This window comes from Syzygium oleosum, unplaced genomic scaffold (genome assembly GCF_021117445.2).
Source record: "Syzygium oleosum isolate NSW1041296 unplaced genomic scaffold, Sole_v2.1 Sole_v2.01, whole genome shotgun sequence".
Lineage (NCBI taxonomy): Eukaryota > Viridiplantae > Streptophyta > Magnoliopsida > Myrtales > Myrtaceae > Syzygium > Syzygium oleosum.
Genome location: NW_026607485.1, coordinates 22,674,736 through 22,697,548, shown reverse-complemented (window position 1 = coordinate 22,697,548; position 22,813 = coordinate 22,674,736). Strand labels below are relative to the sequence as shown.

General features: G+C 44.7%; 1 protein-coding gene across 1 annotated transcript; it reads right to left on the bottom strand.

The window, feature by feature from the left end:
• Positions 1-505: 505 nt before the first annotated feature.
• Positions 506-22,813, bottom strand: LOC115666559 (methylecgonone reductase-like). Its single transcript, XM_056312809.1, has 5 exons — positions 22,545-22,813; positions 21,533-21,773; positions 21,248-21,427; positions 19,552-19,554; positions 506-715 (listed from the first exon to the last, which is right to left on the bottom strand). Exons 1-5 carry the CDS (start codon positions 22,811-22,813, stop codon positions 506-508), a joined length of 903 nt encoding a protein of 300 aa, XP_056168784.1.

The following is a 22,813-nucleotide window of genomic DNA, read 5'->3' as shown; positions in this document are numbered from 1 at the left end:
TGACTATCACATATGAATAATAAGATGTGTCATCTAATTCAAGTATGCACAATTTAGAGCTCATCTAGTAACTTGAAAGGCTCATCCTGAGAAATGAAATATCATATGGATATTCCTTCTCTTTTAGCGAGCGATCGTTGTTGATTGTATCACCAACAGCGTTGCTTGCTAGTGTATTGAGCATCGTAGGGGCGACAAGGTAACGAGACTCCTAAGTCAACACGGTTCAGTCTTCGACGACCAGTGTGAATATCTCTCTCTCTGGTTGGAAGGACTACATTGAAAAATGGTCAAAAATGTTTATGATTAAATTGGCTAAATTCGAAAATTTATGATTGAATCGGCTGCCATACAATGGTTTAGGACTTTTTGAAAAAATTTTCTCGAATTAACATATTTATTCTCAAACTTATTCTTGAAAACACCTTATTCAGCTCATACATATAATTGCAAACACATCAAATAATAAGAAAAATTATGTGTGGGATGGTCAAGCATCTCCATCTCAAAGCTCATCCACCGACTTGTAAGGTCCATCTTCAACAATGAAAATCTCTCCTGCGCAGCCTCTTCTCTGTGGGATTTGCAGCTTCATCCTCTCCAAATCGTCCTGGCTAAGTTCCCATCCCAAAATTTGCAGGTTCCCTCTCATTCTCTCCTCGTTGGAGCTCTTCACAATGATGCTTGACCCTTGCTCATATATCCATCTTAGTGCCTGTTGACACCTATTTTTAATTTGCCCAAAATTAATTGCACAAAATTTAGGAGTTAATTTTCTTTAATTCCTAAAACAAAAAAATATTTCTATTTCAATGCATTGCATATAGGAATTAGGCATATTTGCATTAATAGGGCCTATTTGAGCATATTTTCTTAATTAATCCTTAAAAAAACAAAAACCGAGTCGGGCCGGGTCGGGGCTGGGCCGACCCGGCCCTTTTCTTTTTTCTTCCTTTCCCCCGGCATGGGCTCGGCCCACTTTTCTTTTTCTTTTTCTTTTTCTTCCCGCGCGAGCTGGGCCCGACCCGGCCCAGCTCCCTTCCTTCTTCCCCCTCGCCAAGCCGTCGCTCTCCTTCCCCTTGTTCTCCTCTGCCGCTGACGCAGAGGCGACGAGCGGCTGAGTGCGGCCGCCCCGTCCCCATCTGACCAGAGCAGGACCGGGGCAGCACGCCACAGGGACTGGCCATTAAGGCCAGTCCCTTCTCCCCCCGTTTCCCGGTCTCTCTCTTTCTCTCTCTCTCTCTCTCTCTCCTTCTCCTCTCTGTCTCTGCACATTGAACGGCCCCCCTGCTCTGCACCGGCCTGCCATAGCCACGAAAGTCGTGGGGTGGCGTAGGCCGGTGCAGGCCATCGTCACGCCGACGCGGCCGGGCCCAGACTCGTCGTCGTCGGCTATGAAAGACAGAAAGAGAGAGAGAGAGAGAGTCGGTCGGCCATTTTAGGCAAAAACACGGAGAAACCGTGAGAGAGACCCAGAGAAATTGAGCGAATTCGAGAGAAGACAGAGTGAACAAGGAGCCTCAGTCAGCCTTGCCGTTGCGCGTAACCTCCGGCCGCCGGGCCGGCGGTTTAAAAAAAAAAAACAGAGCGAGAGGCCGAGAGAGAGAAAAAGAGCACCGAGAGAAAACATGGAGAGAGAGAGAGAGAGCAAACCGAGTGTTCGTCGGAGCAAGAAGGAGAAACAGCAGCGTCACCGTTACCCACGGAGCAGCCGGAAGGCCACCCAGACGCGCCGTCGACCGGTGAGCCCCCCCGGCCGAGAAGCCCCTCTGTTCTCCCCTGTTTTTTTGGCATGGTCGGGCTGGGACTCGCACTGGCCATTTCGCACGAATCCCGGCCCATACCGTCGTCAGTCCCGACTCCTAGTCGTCGTCGGAGGTGAACCCAAGCCGCTGGAGTCGACCGGATCGCCGGAGGAGGTCGGAATCCCCCGTTTTTCCACGTGCCTGCCAGGCGTTCGACGAAATGCCTCAACCAGGCTGGTTTTTGTTCCATCGCCGGCCGGCGAACGGTGGTCCGACGGCGGTTCAGGTGAGTGGCACAGCCCAGAGGCGGTCCTAGTCGGGCGATTTGGGGGCGGCGCTGGCCTGGGTCGGCCGGCGGTCGGCCAATTCTGGCTTCGCCGGCGCCCCTCTCCCCGCGGGTCTGTGAGTTCGGGTCGGATTCGACCCGAATCAGTAGATTCGACCCGGGTCAACGCCCGGGTTGGATCCGACCCGATCCGGTTTAATATTATATTATTATTATTTTATTTTAAAAATAAAAAAATTATTAAAAAATTTCAAAAAAAATTAAAATCTTTTTTTTTCTCTCTCTCGAAAAAAAAAAATTAAATTAATTTTTTTTAAAATAAAAAAAAGATCTTTTTAAAAAAAAATTTATTGTGTGATATATTCTAAATGTTTAATTTATTATAGTATTATTATGCATATTTTTGTCTTGATTAAATTAGACAAGCCTGAGATTGCGCGGTAATATTTTGCATGTTATTTTTATTATCGCTGTATTATTATGCATGTTTTTAACAATCGCATGAGTTGTGTTTTGAATGTCATCTGACTTAGTTAAGGTTAGAACCTTAAGCTGCATGAATTGTTATGTTCCTGACTGCTAATCGTTTCTGATTATGCACTCGCTTGATCACCTCACATGTTAGGAGAAAGGTCCTAAAATCAATCCATACTGCCTGATAAATGTTTTCGAAAATGAACATGGTAAAAAGGTACCGAAAGGGCATTAGTTATCCAACTAGTGTAACCAAGTCCCCGAACTCATTTAATCTCTAGTTCGTAGAAATACGGTGATTCTCCCATCACCCTATTTGGGTTTCTAATCGACCCACCCCAAATCGATTAGTGGCGACTCCTTGATATAAACCACTTGCATGTTAAAAACTTAAACCCTAAGTCGCGATATGGTATGGGCTTGGGAGAGCCCGAGTTAAGTCCCGAACCTAGACTTAGCACGTACCAGGCGAGACCCCCCTCTTTTGTTAAAAAAGCGAGAGGTCGGTCGCGACAGACTGGCGACTCCACTGGGGATTTGTTTTTTTAAAAAAAGTGGACTTAAGCCAAAAATTTTTTATCCTGTTCAAAAATAATTTTTGTTTGGCAGCAAGGATTCCAGGTATGACATTGACATTAAGGTGTTATTTGTTCTTGCAGGTTCAAATTGATTGTTTATAAATTGTTGTGCATGCTTTAATGATTTAGCACTACACCGTTGCACACACAACCACGCTGCCGGACCTGGGCGGCAATAGGGCATTTTAGGATGGTGTTAAGAAAGATACGACCTCGAATGCGAGCCCGCGATGTAGAGGTTGCCTTCTTTTCCCCGAAATTTATTTCTAAAAAAAATCGTAAAGAAATATCTTTAGCCGCTATTCGCGTGACTATAAGATATTCCTTTCGATTTGGCCAACGTTAAAAGGACTTGACACCAACGCGAGGCTGCGACGGTCAGGCACCCTTTTAATTTCATTTTGCTGAACCAGTCTAAATAGAAATCGAACCTCACTCCTCATGCGCATGTCTCTGTGATTGCCATGGTTCCTGGTAAAGTAAGTTTTCTATTCATGCACTTTGCAATTTATTTATTTTTATATATCCCGGTCGGTCCATGATTAGTCTAGGTTAGTTGTGGATTTAATACCGTAATTGTTTTGGAAGAAATAGTTACTAAAACTTTTTCAAAATACTTACTTCCAATTTGTACCTTTTTTTTTTATAAACACATTACAAATCATTGTTTTCCCATACGATTTCTTGTCGTTTTCAAAAAAGGAAAAATTTGTGTATAAATAAAAAAAACGCACCCCGGTAACACTACTAGTGCTTCGGCCTAGTGGTACTCGGGAGTGAAGGTGGTCCGAGGCGACCGGGGTTCGAACCTCGGGGACGCCGTTTGTAATGAATATATAAATAAAAACCTTTTTTGCTTCTGATATTTTTTGCAAATAAAGAAAATGATGCAATACTAGACTAAGTCATGGACTGATCATTTATGAGGTTTTATACTCATTCGTTGCTATTCTTTTTTAACAGGTAATTACGAATTATACCAACCCGCCAAGTAAAAATGGCTGAAAAAGATATGACAACTCGTGTGGCGGACATGGAGACCGAAATGAAGCAAGTCTTCGCCTTTCTTCGACAACTCTCAAAACAAGTGGAACATCTGTCAGTCCGCTTAGACCAACTCACCATGACTCCGCTTTGTTATCCAAGACCATGGGTGATGATTCAAATGGAGCCCTCCAGTGTCAACCAAAAGGGTAAAGATGTCATACTTGACAATGTCCACGAGTCCCCTGATCCTAAGGAATTGAGCACCCTATGCCCAAAGTTCATGCAACATGAACAATACAAACCCAGTATCCCTCCATCACAAAAGCGAAACAACCGGAGACAGTTCACTCCCCTCCCAGGACCTCCGTCTCAGATGCTGGCAATACTAGTCTGTCGCGACCGAACTCCCGAGCCATTTTTTATCGAACATGCAAAAAAGGGGGGCTCGCCTGGTACGTGCTAAGTCTAGGTTCGGGACTTAACTCGGGCTCTTCCAAGCCCATACCATATCGCGACTTAGGGTTTAAGTTTTTAACATGCAAGTGGTTTATATCAAGGAGTCGCCACTAATCGATTTGGGGTGGGTCGATTAGAAACCCAAATAGGGTTATGGGAGAATCACCCTATTCCTGCGAACCAGAGATTAACTGAATTCGGGGACTTGGTTACACTAGTTGGATAACTAATGCCCTTTCGGTACCTTTTTACCCTGTTCATTTCATGAAAACATTTGTCAGGCAATTTAGATTGATTTTAGGACCTTTCTCCTAACATGTGAGGTGATCAAGCGAGTGCATAATCAGAAACGATCAGCAGTTAGGAACACAATAATTCATGCAGCCTAAGGTTCTAACCTTAACTAAGTCAGATGACATTCAAAAACACAACAGCTCATGCAATTGTATTAAAAACATGCATAACAATACAACGGTAATAAAAACTAACATGCAAAATACTACCGCGCAACCTCAGGCTTGTCTAATTTAAATAAGACAAAAACTTACAAAATAATACCTCATTAAATTAAAACAACAACAATATATCACATAAAAAAAATCAAATTTTTTTTAAAAAATAAAATAAAATACGAAACCTTTTTTAAATAAAAAATAAAAAAGGGAGGAAAAAATAAAAAAAAGAAAAAATTAAAAATTAAAAAAATTTAATTTTTTTAATTTTTTTAATTTTTTTTTAAAAATATAATAAAAAAATAAAATTAAAAAAAAAATAAGATGATCCGGACCGGGTCGGAACCGACCGGGGTCGGATCTGTTGAACCGGGTCGGTCGGACCGACCAGGGTCAACGGATCCGACCCGGTCGTTGATCGGGTCGGGTCGGCTGAACCGGGTCAGGTCGAACCCATGGGAGCAGCCGCCGGCGAAGCCAAAAACGGCCTCTCGCCGGCCGACCCAAATCGGCGCCGCCCCCAAATCGGCCTCCTGGGAGTAAAACCAAGCCTCTCCACCCACCGGGGTCACCGTCCGACCGCCGTTCGCCGGCCGGCGACCAAACGAAAACTGGTTTCATTGAGGACTTTTGTCGAGCAGATGGTGTGCGCGACTAAAAACAGCAAATCTTGACCTGTTCCGGCAAATCGGAGGATTCAGGTGACCCAACCTACCTTCGGTGAGGACACACGGACGGCGGGGGACAACGGTATGGGCCGGGACTCGCGTGAAACGGTCGGCGCAGGTCCTGGCCAAAATTGGCCGTCCGCCGGCTGACCCAGGCCAGCGCCGCCCCCAAATCGCCCGACTAGGACCGCCTGTGGGCTGTGCCACTCACCTGAGCCGCCGTCGGACCACCGTTCGCCGGCCGGCGATGAAACAAAAACTAGCCTGGTTGAGGCATTTCGTCGAACGCCTGGCGGGTGCGTGGAAAAACGAGGGATTCCGACCTCCTCCGGTGATCCGGTCGACTCCGGCGGCTTGGATTCACCTCCGACGGCGACTAGGGATCGGGACCGACGACGGTATGGGCCGGGATTCGCGCGAAACGACCGACGCGTGTCCCGGCCTAACCACGCTAAAAAACAGGGAAAAACAGAGGGACTTCTCGGCCGGGGGCTCACCGGTCGACGGCGCGTTTGGGTGGCCTTCCGGTTGCTCCGTGGGCGACGGCGACGCTGCTGGTTCTCCTTCTTGCTCTGACGAACACTCGGTTTGCTCTTTCTCTCTCTCTCTCTCTCTCTCTCTCTATTCTCACTCTCTCTCTGTTTCTCTCTTTCACTCTGTTTCTCTCTTTCACTGTTTCGCCGACCGAGGGCTCTCTCTCTCTCTCTCTCTCTCTCTCTCTCTCTCTCTCTCTCTCTCTCTCTCTGTGTCGCCGCCGTCGGCTCGGCGGCGGGGATGGATGGCTGAGGCGCGGTGGCCGCCGGAAGAGCTCTCAGTTTCTTCTGTTTCGCTCCGTCTCCCCCTTTCTTTGTTTTTCTCTCTATATCTCAAAACGGCCGACCCCCCTCTCTCTCTCTCTCTGGCTATTTATAGGCGGCGACGGTGAGCACTCTCTGCCTCTCTGCGTTGGCGTGACGACGGCCTGCACCGGCCTACGCCACGCCACGACTTTCGTGGCCATTTGCAGGCCGGTGCAGAGCAGGGGTGGAGCAGGTCTGAGACAGGGCAGAGAGGAATAGCGAGCTGAGAGGGAGGAGGAGATAAGGGGAAGCCGGGAAAATGGGGAGGACGGGACTGGCAATTAATGCCAGTCCCGTCGGCGTGCTCATCCGGCCCTAGTCTGGCCGGATAGTGACTGCGAGGAGCATCGCCGCCGTGCGTCACGTTGCCGTCGAGCACAGAGGCAAACAGGGGCGGCGAGAGCGACGGGGGGAAAGAAGGATGGAGGAGGGTCGGGCCGGGCCAGGCCCAGCCGGCGTGGGGAGAAGGAGAAACGGAGAAAAAGGCGGGCCGGGCCCGCTGGGGGAAAAAACGAAAAGGAAAAGGGCCGGGGCCCGTGCGGGGGGAAAGAAAAAAGAAAAAGAAAAGGGCCGGGTCGGCCCGACCCCGACCCGGCCCGGCCCTACTCGAATTTTTTTTTAATTAATCTTCTCTAATAGACCCTATTAATGCAAAATGTGCCTAATTTCTATATGCAATGCATTTAAATTGAAATATTTTTGTTTTAGGAATTAAAGAAAATTAACTCCTAAATTTTGTGTAATTAATTTTGGGCAAATTAAAAATAGGTGTCAATAGCTGCCCCTCTTTGAAGGTGAGCTCGTAGAGATTGAGCTTGCAGAGATTGAGTTCGTAGAGGTTACGTTCAAAGATAAAATGACACCTAAATTTGGCCCATGCATGCTCAATGAATGTTATTTTTGGCGAGACTGGAGTCCCATTTTTATGATGCGATATAAGATGATGCATGCTAAAGCAAATAAAAACATACCTGGGGCTACTTACCTTGCCGAAGGGTAGAGTAATTCCAGATAATTGATATTGTGTGTCGAGGACCCGAACCTGTCTTCGGTCGCCTTGACGAGGGGAAATGGTTTGTCTAGGACCCGAACCTTTCTTCGATCGCCTTGACGGGGATTGGTTTTGTCTAGGACCCGAACCTTTCTTCGGTCGCCTTGACGGGGATTGCTTTTGTCTAGGACCCGAACCTTTCTTCGGTCGCCTTGACTGGGGATTGCTTTGACAAAGTACCTGGGGGTCCTCGCCCGAGGATTTGATGGTTTGCCTGGTGGGTCCTCGCCAGCAGGTCTTGAAAAGCTCAAACGATGAGCACCTGGGGGTTCTCGCCCGAGGATTTGATGTGAACATGGGGGTCAGTCCCATGCTCAGGAGAGTGAACAACGGGGTCAATCCGATGTTCAGAGGGTGAACAACGGGGTCAATCCGATGTTGAGTTGGTGAACAACGGGGTCAATCCGATGTTCAGAGGGTGAACAACAGGGTTAATCCGATGTTCAGAGGGTGAACAAAAGGGGTCAATCCTATGTTCAAAGGGTGAACAACAAGGTCAATCCGATGTTCAGAGGGTGAACAACGGGGTCAATCCGATGTTCAGTTGATGAACAACGGGATCAATCCGATGTTCAGAGGGTGAACAAAAGGGGTCAATCCAATGTTCAAAGGGTGAACAACGGGGTCAATCCGATGTTCAGAGGGTGAACAACGGGGTCAATCCGATATTCAGTTGGTGAACAACGGGGTCAATCCGATGTTCAGAGGGTGAACAACGGGGTCAATCCGATGTTCAGAGGGTGAACAACGGGGTCAATCCGATGTTCAGAGGGTGAACAAATGGGTCAATCCTATGTTCAAAGGGTACCATAACAATTGTAGGTACATGATTTTTTGAACCGGGCATGGGTAGAATATACTTACCTGGGCACGTTCCTGCCTCTTAAGGGCGTGTCTCCTGTCAGACAAGTTTTTCTTTGTGCACACATACGCATTCATTGGAGAAATAGACAACTAAGGCTATTCTGGAATATCGTATGAAATATCTTGACCAGCAAGTCAAGATGCTTTTCTTTTTCAAAGGAACACCCTGTTTACCTTCTGGGTAGTTTGAAAAGAATTCTGATGAAATACCTGAGATTTCTTACCCGGAGGTTTGATGTATCATCTGCTGAATACCCGACCTTTTTCAGGGCATCTCTTTTGTGATGATAATGAGGGCTTCTCCAGTGCCCGAATTTTCATATTCTATCACTGGGGATTAGAACTCTGAGCTGCAAAAGCATGCTGTGTCAATTCCACTTGGGGAACATAAGAAATTTTTTGTGACATCTTTGGAGACGCTCCAAAGGTCATATGTTCTTTGAGTCTTTGAGGATATTTTACCTGTCAAAGAGGGTTAGCGCAAACATGCATGCATTCATCAAGGATAGACAAGCTATGCTATTCCAGAATACGCATTTGAAAGTTCATGCATGATGGTTTTGCCATATTTGCATCACCAAACATCCACCGAGGGTCAATTAAGACAATTTTCACTTGGGAGGTGGATTTCTCGAGATGCTGAACGAGGGATCCTCAGTCAGAAAGGATTTTGCACTCGCTCTCATTGAAAAGGGCTATTTGTCCCGTCCATTAATGCGGGAACATCGAAAACACTCAATCTGACCGTTATCACATCCGCAAGGTCTCGAGTTTTCTCAAGCGATGCAATGCGCCAATCGAGAGGTCTTCTTCGGGGTCGTAATGTAGGCTTGGTCAATGGCTTAATGAAGGAGACTGTCCGAGTCAAGGCCATGAAAGAAAATATTCTGCAATCATCTCCGGGTTTACAAGTCAAGAACCCTGCAAAACGAGATAGAAATAGTCTTGCTCGCACTTCCTCGAGCGTTGTTTATAAACATTTGAAATTCCACGTTAAATCAAGTGCCCTAGTCAGAAGAGACTTCATGAGGGATGTAACGTGGGCTCAGTTCACAGGTTGAGAAACAAAAGGATCGTTAGGCTAAAAAATGTGTGTAAGGGTGAAAGTTGGTGATCATCTTGGCATTGTCACCTGTCTTTTTCTTCACTGTCAGGATCCTCTTGGATAATTTCCTGGAGTAATTTGGCGCCTTGGCTTCTTGGACTTTTTTCCAATAATTGCAAATTTGCTTGGCCATACAAATTCCTTTACAGTCGGAATTTACTTGTTGATTGCTTTTTGTTTGTGGGCATTGGCCTTGCTTTTACCAGGCACACTGCTTTTTCATGCCCATAATTCTCAGCTTTTTTTTGCTGTTCTTTTGGTGTTGTCAGGACTAGCCTAAACAAGTTTGAACAGAACAATATTGTTTGGCTCTTGGGGTTTTCATCTTCATTCAGTATTCTGGGCCCTGACACTCAAACTGTGGTGACTTTTGCTTTGCCCCGGTATGGGGGATGATCACCAACTGGGTTCATACGAAATGAAATCGCTGGCTCAATTGGGCTAGCAAGGGATATAAGTATATGGGATAGAAGAAGAACTGCTCTTCATCATCTTAGGGCATTTAAATTATCGCGAGAGTTCATCTGCAATAAAAACACTCAAAGATTAATGCAAGTGAGAGCAAGAAAATTTCTATTCATCTTTTTCACCTTGTGAGAGCTGTTGCAGCTGATGATTATAGAAAGTTTTAGATATTACAAACTCCTCATCCTTCTTGTCTTGCTCAGTTCCTAGGTGAAAATATCACTGTTATCAATAAGATGTTGGCATTTTGAACAGGCTTTAGTTTGCTACTCCTCTCTTGACAAAGCCCTCTTAGCCTCGACTGTCTGGCCGTCGATGGTGTGCTTGTCTTGGAGGACTCTGTCGAGGACCGCTGGATCCGTAAAGACGACGATGCCGAAATCACGGGAGTGGTGATCGAAAGGGAGGGACGCTCCTCTTGCTCCCTCTGAATTTGAATTCTCCCTGTGATGCTGGTTTACCTCAAGCTGCCCTAATGTGGGGTGGTTCTTGACAGGGGTGATGTAAAGAAACCTCTGAGTGTATGGGCTCAAAAATGGTCAAGCAAAGGATCAATAGTAGTGTATGGGGCAGAGAAATGAACTGCCTCTCATCATTTTGGCTACCGTACCTTATGCGAGAAATCTCTTTACCTTGTAGAAATGGAACCTTTTCGCTCATCTTGCAAGGGTTTGGTACGTGAGAATGTGTATAGACTAAGGATTGCCTCTCATCATCCTGACACATCTCGTTCAATACATCGGAGCAGTTCGACACCATTCGTCGAATTGTCAAAATTTTCATAAGGGAATTGGTGAATTAAATAGGTAAAATGACTATGCGAAATTCTTTCCAAAAGATTGCAATGCACTTGGGGGAAGGTTAAGCATTTATTTGCTTGAACATGTTTCCTCTTTCTTTTGATTCTTTCAACTCTTAAAGTTTTAAGGGAAAGAAATACTTACCTGTGCTGCAACAGTGACGAGGTAAACCTGTAAGGCAATAAGAAAGACCGTGTTAATGAACGGCACTTTGAGGGATAGGAATTGGGAACGATACAACATTATCCTTCGTGACTCCCTTCATTTGAGATTAAACTGACAACTCCTTGAGTTTTCTCGGATGTTGATAATTTCCTTCTGACAAAAACAGGAGCTTATGTTAGAAATGAGAGGATTGAGGGTAAATTGAGAACGATACAAATTACCCTTCTTCTATTTTGCCTTCAAAGCTAGCAGAGTCTTTTCTCTTCTTTACTTTGTTCAGCCTTTTCTGTCTCAGTCTGCTCCTCCATTCTCTTGGTCTCGAAGCTCGAATGAAATCCTCTATAATCAGGGGTGCTTCCAAATAGACGGTTTTACTGTCAGCGCACGCTGTGTCAATGCGATTCCAGCATGTTGAGGAGTTTCTTGTGGATGCTCCGATTCCTGACTGCACAGGCATGTGCAATTGCTTGCATGGGGAACTTCGCAGCAAAGCTAATCTCTGCTTTAACGGTCTTTGACGGACGTGGGCGTGATTGCCATCGAGACTTTCATGGTTGTCAGGATCGGCCTTGACGTCATTTTGTCATGTGCGAAGTCCTTTCTAGCTGCTTGCACCATGAGTGTTCTTCATTCAATTTTGTCCTATGTAAAAGGAAAAGATATGTCATTTCTATGCTAAAGTGGATGAACTTTAGGAACGAAATACACCCTTTTTGATGGACTGGGAGATTGCATGCCCCCTAGTCTACTCTTCCAATTAAGCATTCCTTCGTTGTGTTTCATTTGAGAGGTCCGAACATTGGTGCTCTATCCGGCTTGCTAGCACGTCAGAGTCTAGCATGTTCTCCAGTTCATTATCTGCAAAAGAAAAGGGATGGAATGTCATTTCCACAATTTGTTAAGGAATAAGACATATCTTTTTTTTCTTTCAAAAGGGATAATCTTTTCTTGATCCGCCCCCGGCTTTTGTACGAAATGATGTTTCGCTCATCATGGTGTCAAGGAATGCTCAGCATTCTCTTTGACTCTCTGGAGCTGATATCACCCACTGGTAGTAATGAGATTTCCCCCATGTTTCATTTGAAGATTGGATGATCTTCGCTCGGACTGCCCCTATCAGATGAGTTGGTCCGCTATCATCACCAGGGTCTGATGTGCTCTTTAGTTTGTGTCATTTCCAAATGTCCCTTTCGTAATAATAAATCAAAAGGGAGTATGCTCTGAGACACGAAGTGAGCGAGTTAGAAAGACAAATAGGGCTATGAGCATGCATGTTTTTTTTACCATCGTTCTTTTTCGGTCCTTTTGAAAAATGATAAAACGTTTGTTTTATTTTCAAAAGCTTAGAAACAAGGAAGCATGAGGAAACCCGGGCCTCAGAACACTTTTCTTTACATGGCTGGATATCATCAACGGGCCGGTTTGGGATACTTCCTCAGGCCCTCAAAACAAAACATTTGTAATTCTTTTGAATAATTCAGGTGAATTACATTTGTTGGAATGGAAATTACAATACTAAAATTCCAAGCATAATTAAAAATTCAGAAAACTGAGAATCTTAGAAAACAGCTGAGATTTTAGAAAGCAAGAAAAGCTCCTACATAGGAGGATTCAAACTATTAAATATGCCTCTATTCTAAAGGAGGAAAATTGAGTCTTCAGTTTACTCAATGGCTACATCAGCGCCTCCTGCTTGATTGGGTGGTGCGTTGCGGAATGAAAACATCTTTGCATCCAACAATTTCTGGACTTTATTTTTCAAGATAACACAGTCATTGATGGAATGTCTCGTTTCACTCAAATGATAGTCACATGCCTCGGAGGGATCGTAATTGGGGAAACGCTCAGGATTTTCACGCTTTGGCTCTTTAGCAAGCAACCTCTTTTCCAGGAGAATAGGCAGGATCTGAGACATAGGCAAAGGGAGTGGCGTGAACTGTTTTTTGTTATTTCGCCTTTGGGGTGGAGGGATACCGGGTTTATATTGTTCACGTTGCATGAACTTTGGGCATAGGGTGCTCAATTCTTTAGGATCAGGGGACTCGTGGACATTGTCAACTATGACATCTTTACCCTTCTGGTTGACACTGGATGGCTCCATTTGAATCATCACCCCTGGTCTTGGATAGCGAAGCGGAGTCATGGTGAGTTGGTCTAAGCGGACCGACAGATGTTCCACTTGTTTTGAGAGTCGTTGAAGAAAGGCGAAGACCTGCTTCATTTCGGTTTCCATGTTATTGAGACGGATGTTTTCTTCGGCCATTTTTTGTAACTACCTGTGAAAACGTTGAAATGAATAAGTATAATGTCCAATAAAGAATCATTCTATGACCTAATCATATTATTATTGCATAATTTATTTATTTGCAAAGAAAAAATGAGAAAAAGGGTTTTTTTTTTATTAATATCAACATTACAGGCGGCGTCCCCGGGGTTCGAACCCCGGTCGTCTCGGACCGTTACTGCTCATCCCCGGATACCACTGGGCCGAAGGCCGCGGTGGTGTCATTAAGGGGCAAAAAATTTCATTTAAAGCATAAAAAAAAACGGCCCGAGTTATATTGACATTTGTATAACCCATAAACATTTTTACAGGAGATAACCAAAACCCCTAAACATAAATACAGGGAAAATTTAAAAGACAGAGGCCCTTTTTTTTTTAATTAATTTTTTTTAAAAAAAGGCGCCATTCCCGGATGCTCATTCTATAAACGATGGGAAGCTACAGTCTCTCGGAGTCATTTATTTTCACAGACAAGCTCCGCAATAAGCGTATCCCTCATCTCGTCGGTCCCACCATGCCAGAAACTCTTTAGGAGCGGGGACGAATTGGATATCAGCTCTTCCTATCGTATATAGAATGCAATCAACGGGTGGCCTAACAGTAACAAATCAATTGAATAAGTAGGCCGTATAAAAAAATGAGAAGGGATAGAATATATACCTTTCCTTGAACCATGGCAATCACAACAACATGCACATGAGGAGTGAGGCTCGATTTCTATCTAAACTGGCTCAGCAAAATGAAGTTAAAAGGGTGCCTGACTGTCGCAGCCTCGCGTTGGTGTCAAGTCCTTTTAACCTCGGCCAAATCGAAAGGAATATCTTATAGTCACGCGAATAGCGGCTAAAGATACTTCTTTACGATTTTTAGAAATAAATTTCGGGGAAAAGAAAGGCAACCTCTACATCGCGGGCTCGCGTTCGAGATCGTATTTTTCTTAACACCATCCTAAAATGCCCTATCGCGGCCCAGGTCCGGCAGCGTGGTTGTGTGTGCAACGGTGTAGTGCTAAATCATTAAAGCATGCACAACAATTTATAAATAATCAATTTGAACCTGCAAACACAGATAACATCTTAATGTCAGGATCATACCTGGAGTCCTTGCTGCCAAACAAAAATCATTTTGAACAGGATAAAATTTTTTTAGCCTAAGTCCACTTTTAAAAAAATGCAAGTCCCCAGCGGAGTCGCCAGTCTGTCGTGACCGAACTCCCGAGCCCTTTTTTTATCGAACATGCAAAAAAGGGGGGCTCGCCTGGTACGTGCTAAGTCTAGGTTCGGGACTTAACTCGGGCTCTCCCAAGCCCATACCATATCGCGACTTAGGGTTTAAGTTTTTAACATGCAAGTGGTTTATATCAAGGAGTCGCCACTAATCAATTTGGGGTGGGTCGATTAGAAACCCAAATAGGGTGATGGGAGAATCACCCTATTCCTGCGAACCAGAGATTAACTGAATTCGGGGACTTGGTTACACTAGTTGGATAACTAATGCCCTTTCGGTACCTTTTTACCCTGTTCATTTCATGAAAACATTTGTCAGGCAATTTAGATTGATTTTAGGACCTTTCTCCTAACATGTGAGGTGATCAAGCGAGTGCATAATCAGAAACGATCAGTAGTCAGGAACACAATAATTCATGCAGCCTAAGGTTCTAACCTTAACTAAGTCAGATGACATTCAAAAACACAACAGCTCATGCAATTGTATTAAAAACATGCATAACAATACAACGGTAATAAAAACTAACATGCAAAATACTACCGCGCAACCTCAGGCTTGTCTAATTTAAATAAGACAAAAACTTACAAAATAATACCACATTAAATTAAAACAACAACAATATATCACATAAAAAAATCAATTTTTTTTTTAAAAAATAAAATAAAATACGAAACCTTTTTTAAATAAAAATAAAAAAAGGGAGGAAAAAAGAAAAAAAAGAAAAAAAAAAGTGGACAAAAGTCCAAGAAGCCAAGGCGCCAAATTACTCCAGGAAACTGTCCAAGAGGATCCTGACAGTGAAGAAAAAGACGGGTGACAACGCCAAGATGATCACCAATTCTCACCCTTACACACATTTTTGAGCCTAACGATCCTTTCGTTTCTCAACCTGTGAACTGAGCCCACGTTATATCCCTCATGAAGTCTTTTCTGACTAGGGCACTTGATTTAACGTGGAATTTCAAATGTTTATAAACAACGCTCGAGGAAGTGCGAGCAAGACTATTTCTAACTCGTTTTGCAGGGTTCTTGACTTGTAAACCCGGAGATGATTGCAGAATATTTTCTTTCATGGCCTTGACTCGGACAGTCTCCTTCGTTAAGCCATTGACCAAGCCTACATTACGACCTTGAAGAAGACCTCTCAGATTGGCAGCGTCGTACCGCTGGCGAGAAAACTCAGACCCTTGCGGATGTGATAACGGTCAGATTGAGTGTTTTCGATGTTCCCGCATTAATGGACGGGACAAATAGCCCTTTTCAATGAGAGCGAGTGGAAAGTCCTTTCTGACTGAGGATCCCTCGTTCAGCATCTCGAGAAGTCCACCTCCCAAGCGAAAATTGTCTTAATTGACCCTCGGTGGATGTTTGGTGATGCAAACATGGCAAAATCATCATGCATGAACTTTCAAATGCGTATTCTGGAATAGCATAGCTTGTTTATCCTTGATGAATGCATGCATGTTTACGCTAACCCTCTTTGACAGGTAAAATATCCTCAAAGACTCAAAGAACATATGACCTTTGGAGCGTCTCCAAAGATGTCACAAAAAATTTCTTCTATTCCCCAAGTGGAATTGACACAGCATGCTTTTGCAGCTCAGAGTTCTAATCCCCAGTGATAGAATATGAAAATTCGGGCACTGGAGAAGCCCTCATTATCATCACAAAAGAGATGCCCTGAAAAAGGTCGGGTATTCAGCAGATGATACATCAAACCTCCGGGTAAGAAATCTCAGGTATTTCATCAGAATTCTTTTCAAACTACCCAGAAGGTAAACAGGGTGTTCCTTTGAAAAAGAAAAGCATCTTGACTTGCTGGTCAAGATATTTCATACGATATTCAAGAATAGCCTCAGTTGTCTATTTCTCCGATGAATACGTATGTCTTTGCACAAAAACTTGTCTGATAGGAGACACGCCCTTAAGAGGCAGGAACGTGCCCAGGTAAGTATATTCTACCCATGCCCGGTTCAAAAAAAAAATCATGTACCTACAATTGTTATGGTACCCTTTGAACATAGGATTGACCCCTTTTGTTCACCCTCTGAACATCGGATTGACCCCGTTGTTCACTCTCTGAACATCGGATTGACCCCGTTGTTCACCCTCTGAACATCGAATTGACCCCGTTGTTCACCAACTGAACATCGGATTGACCCCGTTGTTCACCAATTGAACATCGGATTGACTCCGTTGTTCACCCTCTGAACGTCGGATTGACCCCGTTGTTCATCAATTGAACATTGGATTGACCCCTTTGTTCACCCTCTGAACCTCGGATTGACCCCGTTGTTCAACCTCTGAACATCGGATTGACCCCGTTGTTCACCCTCTGAGCATAGGACTGACCCCTCTGTTCACATCAAATCCTCGGGAGAGGACCCCTAAGTGCTCATCGTTTGAGCCTTTTCAAGACCTGCTGGCGAGGACCCACCAGGCAACAAATCCTCGGGCGAGGACCCCTAGGTGCTCATCGTTTGAGCCTTTTCAAGACCTGCTGGCGAGGACCCACCAGGCAACAAATCCTCGGGCGAGAACCCCCAGGTGCTCATCGTTTGAGCCTTTTCAAGACCTGCTGGCGAGGACCCACCAGGCAAACCATCAAATCCTCGGGCGAGGACCCCCAGGTACTTTGTCAAAGCAATCCCCAGTCAAGGCGACCGAAGAAAGGTTCGGGTCCTAGACAAACAAAATCCAGTCAAGGCGACCGAAGAAAGGTTCGGGTCCTAGACAAAAACAATCCCCGTCAAGGCGACCGAAGAAAGGTTCGGGTCCTAGACAAACCATTTTCCCCCGCCAAGGCGACCGAAGACAGGTTCGGGTCCTCGACACACAATATCAACTATCTGGAATTACTCTACCCTTCGGCAAGGTAAGTAGCCCCAGGAATGTTTTTATTTGCTTTAGCATGCATCATTTTATATCGCATCATAAAAATGAGACTCCAGTCTCGCCAAAAATAACATTCATTGAACATGCATGGGCCAAATTTAGGTGCCATTTTATCTTTGAACGTAACCTCTGCGAGCTCAATCTCTGCGAGCTCACCTTCAAAAAGGGGCAGCTGTTGACACCTATTTTTAATTTGCCCAAAATTAATTGCACAAAATTTAGGAGTTAATTTTCTTTAATTCCTAAAACAAAAAAATATTTCTATTTCAATGCATTGCATATAGGAATTAGGCATATTTGCATTAATAGGGCCTATTTGAGCATATTTTCTTAATTAATCCTTAAAAAAAAAAAAAATCGAGTCGGGCCGGGTCGGGGCTGGGCCGACTCGGCCCTTTTCTTTTTTCTTCCTTTCCCCCGGTATGGGCTCGGCCCACTTTTCTTTTTCTTTTTCTTTTTCTTCCCGCGCGAGCTGGGCCCGGCCCGGCCCAACTCCCTTCCTTCTTCCCCCTCGCCAAGCCGTCGCTCTCCTTCCCCCTGTTCTCCTCTGCCGCTGATGCAGAGGCGACGAGCGGGCCGAGCGCGGCCGCCTCGCCCCCATCCTGGCCAGGAGAGCGGCCGACCGGCAAAGACGCTACAAGGACCGGCCATTAAGGCCGGTCCCTTCTCCCCCCGTTTCCCGGTCTCTCTCTTTCTCTCTCTCTCTCTCCTTCTCCTCTCTGTCTCTGCACATTGAACGGCCCTCCTGCTCTGCACCTGCCTGCCATAGCCACGAAAGTCGTGGGGTGGCGTAGGCCGGTGCAGGCCATCGTCACGCCGACGCGGCCGGGCCCAGACTCGTCGTCGTCGGCTATGAAAGACAGAAAGAGAGAGAGAGAGAGTCGGTCGACCATTTTAGAGAAAAACACGGAGAAACCGTGAGAGAGACCCAGAGAAATTGAGCGAATTCGAGAGAAGACAAAGTGAACAGGGAGCCTCAGTCAGCCTCGCCGTTGCGCGTAACCTCCGGCCGCCGGGCCGGCGGTTTTAAAAAAAAAAACAGAGCGAGAGGCCGAGAGAGAGAAAAAGAGCACCGAGAGAAAACAGGGAGAGAGAGAGCAAACCGAGTGTTCGTCGGAGCAAGAAGGAGAAACAGCAGCGTCGCCGTCGCCCACGGAGCAGCCGGAAGGCCACCCAGATGCGCCGTCGACCGGTGAGCCCCCCCGGCCGAGAAGCCCCTGTGTTGTCCCCTGTTTTTTTGGCATGGTCGGGCCGGGACTCGCGCTGGCCGTTTCGCACGAATCCCAGCCCATACCGTCGTCGGTCCCGACTCCTAGTCGCCGTCGGAGGTGAACCCAAGCCGCTGGAGTCGACCGGATCGCCGGAGGAGGTCGGAATCCCCTGTTTTTCCACGTGCCCGCCAGGCGTTCGACGAAATGCCTCAACCAGGCTGGTTTTTGTTCCATCGCCGGCCGGCGAACGGTGGTCCGACGGCGGTTCAGGTGAGTGGCACAGCCCAGAGGCGATCCTAGTCGGGCGATTTGGGGGGGGCGCTGGCCTGGGTTGGCCGGTGGTCGGCCAATTTTGGCTTCGCCGGCGCCCCTCTCCCCGCGGGTCTGTGAGTTCGGGTCGGATTCGACCCAGGTCAACGCCCGGGTTGGATCCGTTGACCCGGGTCGGATCCGACCGACCCGGATCAGCAGATCCGACCCGGGTCAACGCCCGGGTCGGATCCAACCCGACCCGGTTTAATATTATATTATTATTATTATTATTTTATTTTAAAAATAAAAAAAATTATTAAAAAATTTCAAAAAAAATTAAAATCTTTTTCTTCTTTTTCTGTATTTTTTTTTTCTCTCTCGAAAAAAAAATTAAATTAAATTAATTTTTTTTAAATAAAAAAAAGATCTTTTTTAAAAAAAATTATTGTGTGATATATTCTAAATGTTTAATTTATTATAGTATTATTATGCATATTTTTGTCTTGATTAAATTAGACAAGCCTGAGATTACGCGGTAATATTTTGCATGTTATTTTTATTATCGCTGTATTATTATGCATGTTTTTAACAATCGCATGAATTGTGTTTTGAATGTCATCTGACTTAGTTAAGGTTAGAACCTTAGGCTGCATGAATTGTTATGTTCCTGACTGCTAGTCGTTTCTGATTATGCACTCGCTTGATCACCTTACATGTTAGGAGAAAGGTCCTAAAATCAATCCAAACTGCCTGATAAATATTTTCGGAAATGAACAGGGTAAAAAGGTACCGAAAGGGCATTAGTTATCCAACTAGTGTAACCAAGTCCCCGAACTCATTTAATCTCTGGTTCGTAGGAATAAGGTGATTCTCCCATCACCCTATTTGGGTTTCTAATCGACCCACCCCAAATCGATTAGTGGCGACTCCTTGATATAAATCACTTGCATTTTAAAAACTTAAACCCTAAGTCGCGATATGGTATGGGCTTGGGAGAGCCCGAGTTAAGTCCCGAACTTAGACTTAGCACGTACCAGGCGAGACCCCCATCTTTTGTTAAAAAAGCGAGAGGTCGGTCGCGACAGTGCCACCTACATACAGATACATGTAACAACGGAAGTGTTAAATTATGTCTCAAGTTTGAGCTGGTGAGCAAAATCCAGCCCAATGTTCACTAGGAAAGTTCGGATGGTTGATGAGATTTGTTTCGTGAAAAATAGGAAATAAACTCCTATTATTCTCGGCTGAAATTCTTCGGAGAAACCGCAGAAGGAAGTTTCCTTGTTTATTTTGATAAGTCAACTTCCATCTTTGGGGCTCCCATTCTTTATTTAACACATGTTTGTGGAGTCCTGTAAGTTGCTTTTTTTTTTTTTTTGGGTCGATGTCCTGCAAGTTGCTTAGAACAAGAAGAAAACACTCGTGATTTGTGAGCTTGTGGGTGTGTCCGGTTGACTTCTGCATGGACGCAAATTGGAATTCTTCAAAAATCGCACAGAGAAGTTCTCTTATTAGGCGTACGAAGAGCTCTGACAACGGGTGGATTTGCGCTTTAAGTTCTTCACCCAATTGATTTGTTTTCTTTGTCAACTTTGTAAATTTGGATATAAACTAAGGCTTGGAATCACTTGAACGTGCGCATGATTTGGTTAGTTGATTATTTACGGCTTGCTCTCACCGTGGAGTAGGTACCGCCACCGGACCAAATCATGTAAGTCTTAAGTGTTCTTTACTGTTTCTCGTTTGTTTACTCTGATGATTTTGTATTGATTTAATCGCAAGTGTTGTAGCAAACGCGGAAAAGAAAACACAGAACATGAGGATTTACGTGGTTCGATCACAACGTGATCTACGTCCACGGGCGAGGCAAGACAAGATTCCACTATGATCAAAGAGAGTACAGTTTTCAGAAGTCGAAACAACGACAAAAGCTCACGGCTCACAAAACTCTCCGAAAACAAAATTCTCTCTGTACATTAATGAGAAAACCTAGCCGCGGTATAAATAGTGCTCCGAAAACAAAATTCTCTCCACGTGGATTCTCCACGGGCGAGGCCCAACCCTCCGCGTCGCGAACCAAATCTCAATTTTCTCTCCACTTTCGGGTCGCACAAAAAATATGTCGGGTCGGGTCATGAACCGGACCGAGTACATAAATTCAAGACATATTTAACAGCAAGATTCAATTAGATTTTGCATTATATTACAGTAGGAGGAAAATTATAAGCTAGGCCCCCTCATATTCGCTGTTAGCATGATGTTATTCATTTGGGCCATGGTTTACCTATGCCTAGCTTTAAAATTTATCGTGCTAATCTAAGGTTGGACGAGACTTATTTACCAGCATGGCAACCCTTTATATGGGCGACGCGAGACCGGAGAAACAGTCTCCTTTTCTCCCAACAGAGGAACACAAAGGCCAAAAAGTACATAATAAATTTACCTGAGCCACGGTCTTTCCCTTGGCAATAGCAATCTCCTTAAGCAGAGGATTCTCCATAACGGCTAAGGAACCCCAAGGAGCTCCATTCGCTGCCAATGGAGACCAAGCACTCACATGTATTCCCTTCTCTCTGCAATACGTCCTCAGTTTCTCTTGTTGCCATGCCACATTCATCTCCACCTAAATCATGATTAACCCACAAAGAAGAGAAAAACAAATCTTGAAGAAAATCTTCATTTGAAAATAATTCGACTGAAAAATCTTCACATATATTCTTTCTTTTACCTGATTAACAGCAGGGGGGATTGTGGCATGGATGAGGAGTTGAGAGAGCTTCTTGGTGCCAAAGTTGCTGACTCCGATGGACTTGGCCAAGCCCAGCTTGGAGCACTCTTCCATGGCCTCCCATGTGCCCTTGATGTCGAATGGAAGCAATTTGCCTTTCAAGTTTATCCCTTCGGTTCCTTCCTTCAGTCTCACCGGCCAGTGGATTAGATACAGATCCACATACTCTAACCCTAGCCTCCTAAACAATGAGTATACACGCCAATTGCAAAAAAAACAAAAAACAAAAAAAGAACTGATATGACTCCAAGAAAGTAATATATATGTAATATAAGATTCAAAATAACCTCCAAAATCCAAATGCATGCTACTGGTATTTATATCCACAGTGAAAACTAATACATGTCGGAAAGGACGAGATTACTTAATGATTTCATATGGTCTTGATGTTCCATTTTGTCATATGACTTAAAAATGTATCCCAAAATTATAGAAACTAAATAAACCGGAGAAAAAGAGAGAGAAATTCGAGAAGAATTAAGGATATATCTATTTGAGTGAAAGAATTTTCTGTGAATTAACTTTCCGCACTTTCATACATTTGATTTGCTGAAAATGATTAGTCAACGAAAAATCATTTACAGTCAAAGAAAATCTACATGCTTAAAGTGAGGAAAATGAATGCCCTATTCTGAAAAGGCAAAAACATTTTCCTTGAAAATGATTTTCATAGAAAGCATTCCCTAAAGGTGCATTTGTTCCACTGAAAACTTCTTAATAAAGGAAAATGTTTTCTATAGAAATCAATTCCAAGGAAAATAGTTAGTTTTCATTTGTTACTTTACCTTCTTGCCAGAAGGGGAAGTCGTTTTCGCTCAATCTAAGTTTGTCCATGGAAAATATTTTCCGTAGATTAATTAGTTTTCTATCATCCAAGCAACGAAAAGTCGGAAAACAATTTCCCGGAAATTGTTTTCCTTCAAACATACGAACCCTAAGTATGATTAATTACTTGAGAGAATTCTTGAGGGCAGGAACAACGAGGTTCGGATGGGCGTCGGTGCACCAGAGCTTGGTGGTGATGAAGAACTTGTCGCGGCTCTCGACGAGGCCGCGCTTCATGGCTTCGGCGATGGACCTGCCAAGCTGCTCCTCCGTGCCGTACTGGGCCGCCGTGTCGAAGTGGCGGTACCCGGCCTCGATGGCATCCAGGTAAGCAGAAGTCAACACATCATGCGGTGGAAGAGGCATCGTCAACGTTCCGAACCCGATCAACGGCAT

Coding starts and splice junctions, on each gene's coding strand:
- LOC115666559 (XM_056312809.1), bottom strand. CDS start 22,813: ATGCCGTTGATCGGGTTCGGAACGTTGACGATGCCTCTTCCACCGCAT. Junction 21,774..22,544: donor GCCCTCAAGAATTCTCTCAA/GTAATTAATCAT, acceptor CTCATTGTTTAG/GAGGCTAGGGTTAGAGTATG. Junction 21,428..21,532: donor TCCCCCCTGCTGTTAATCAG/GTAAAAGAAAGA, acceptor ATCATGATTTAG/GTGGAGATGAATGTGGCATG.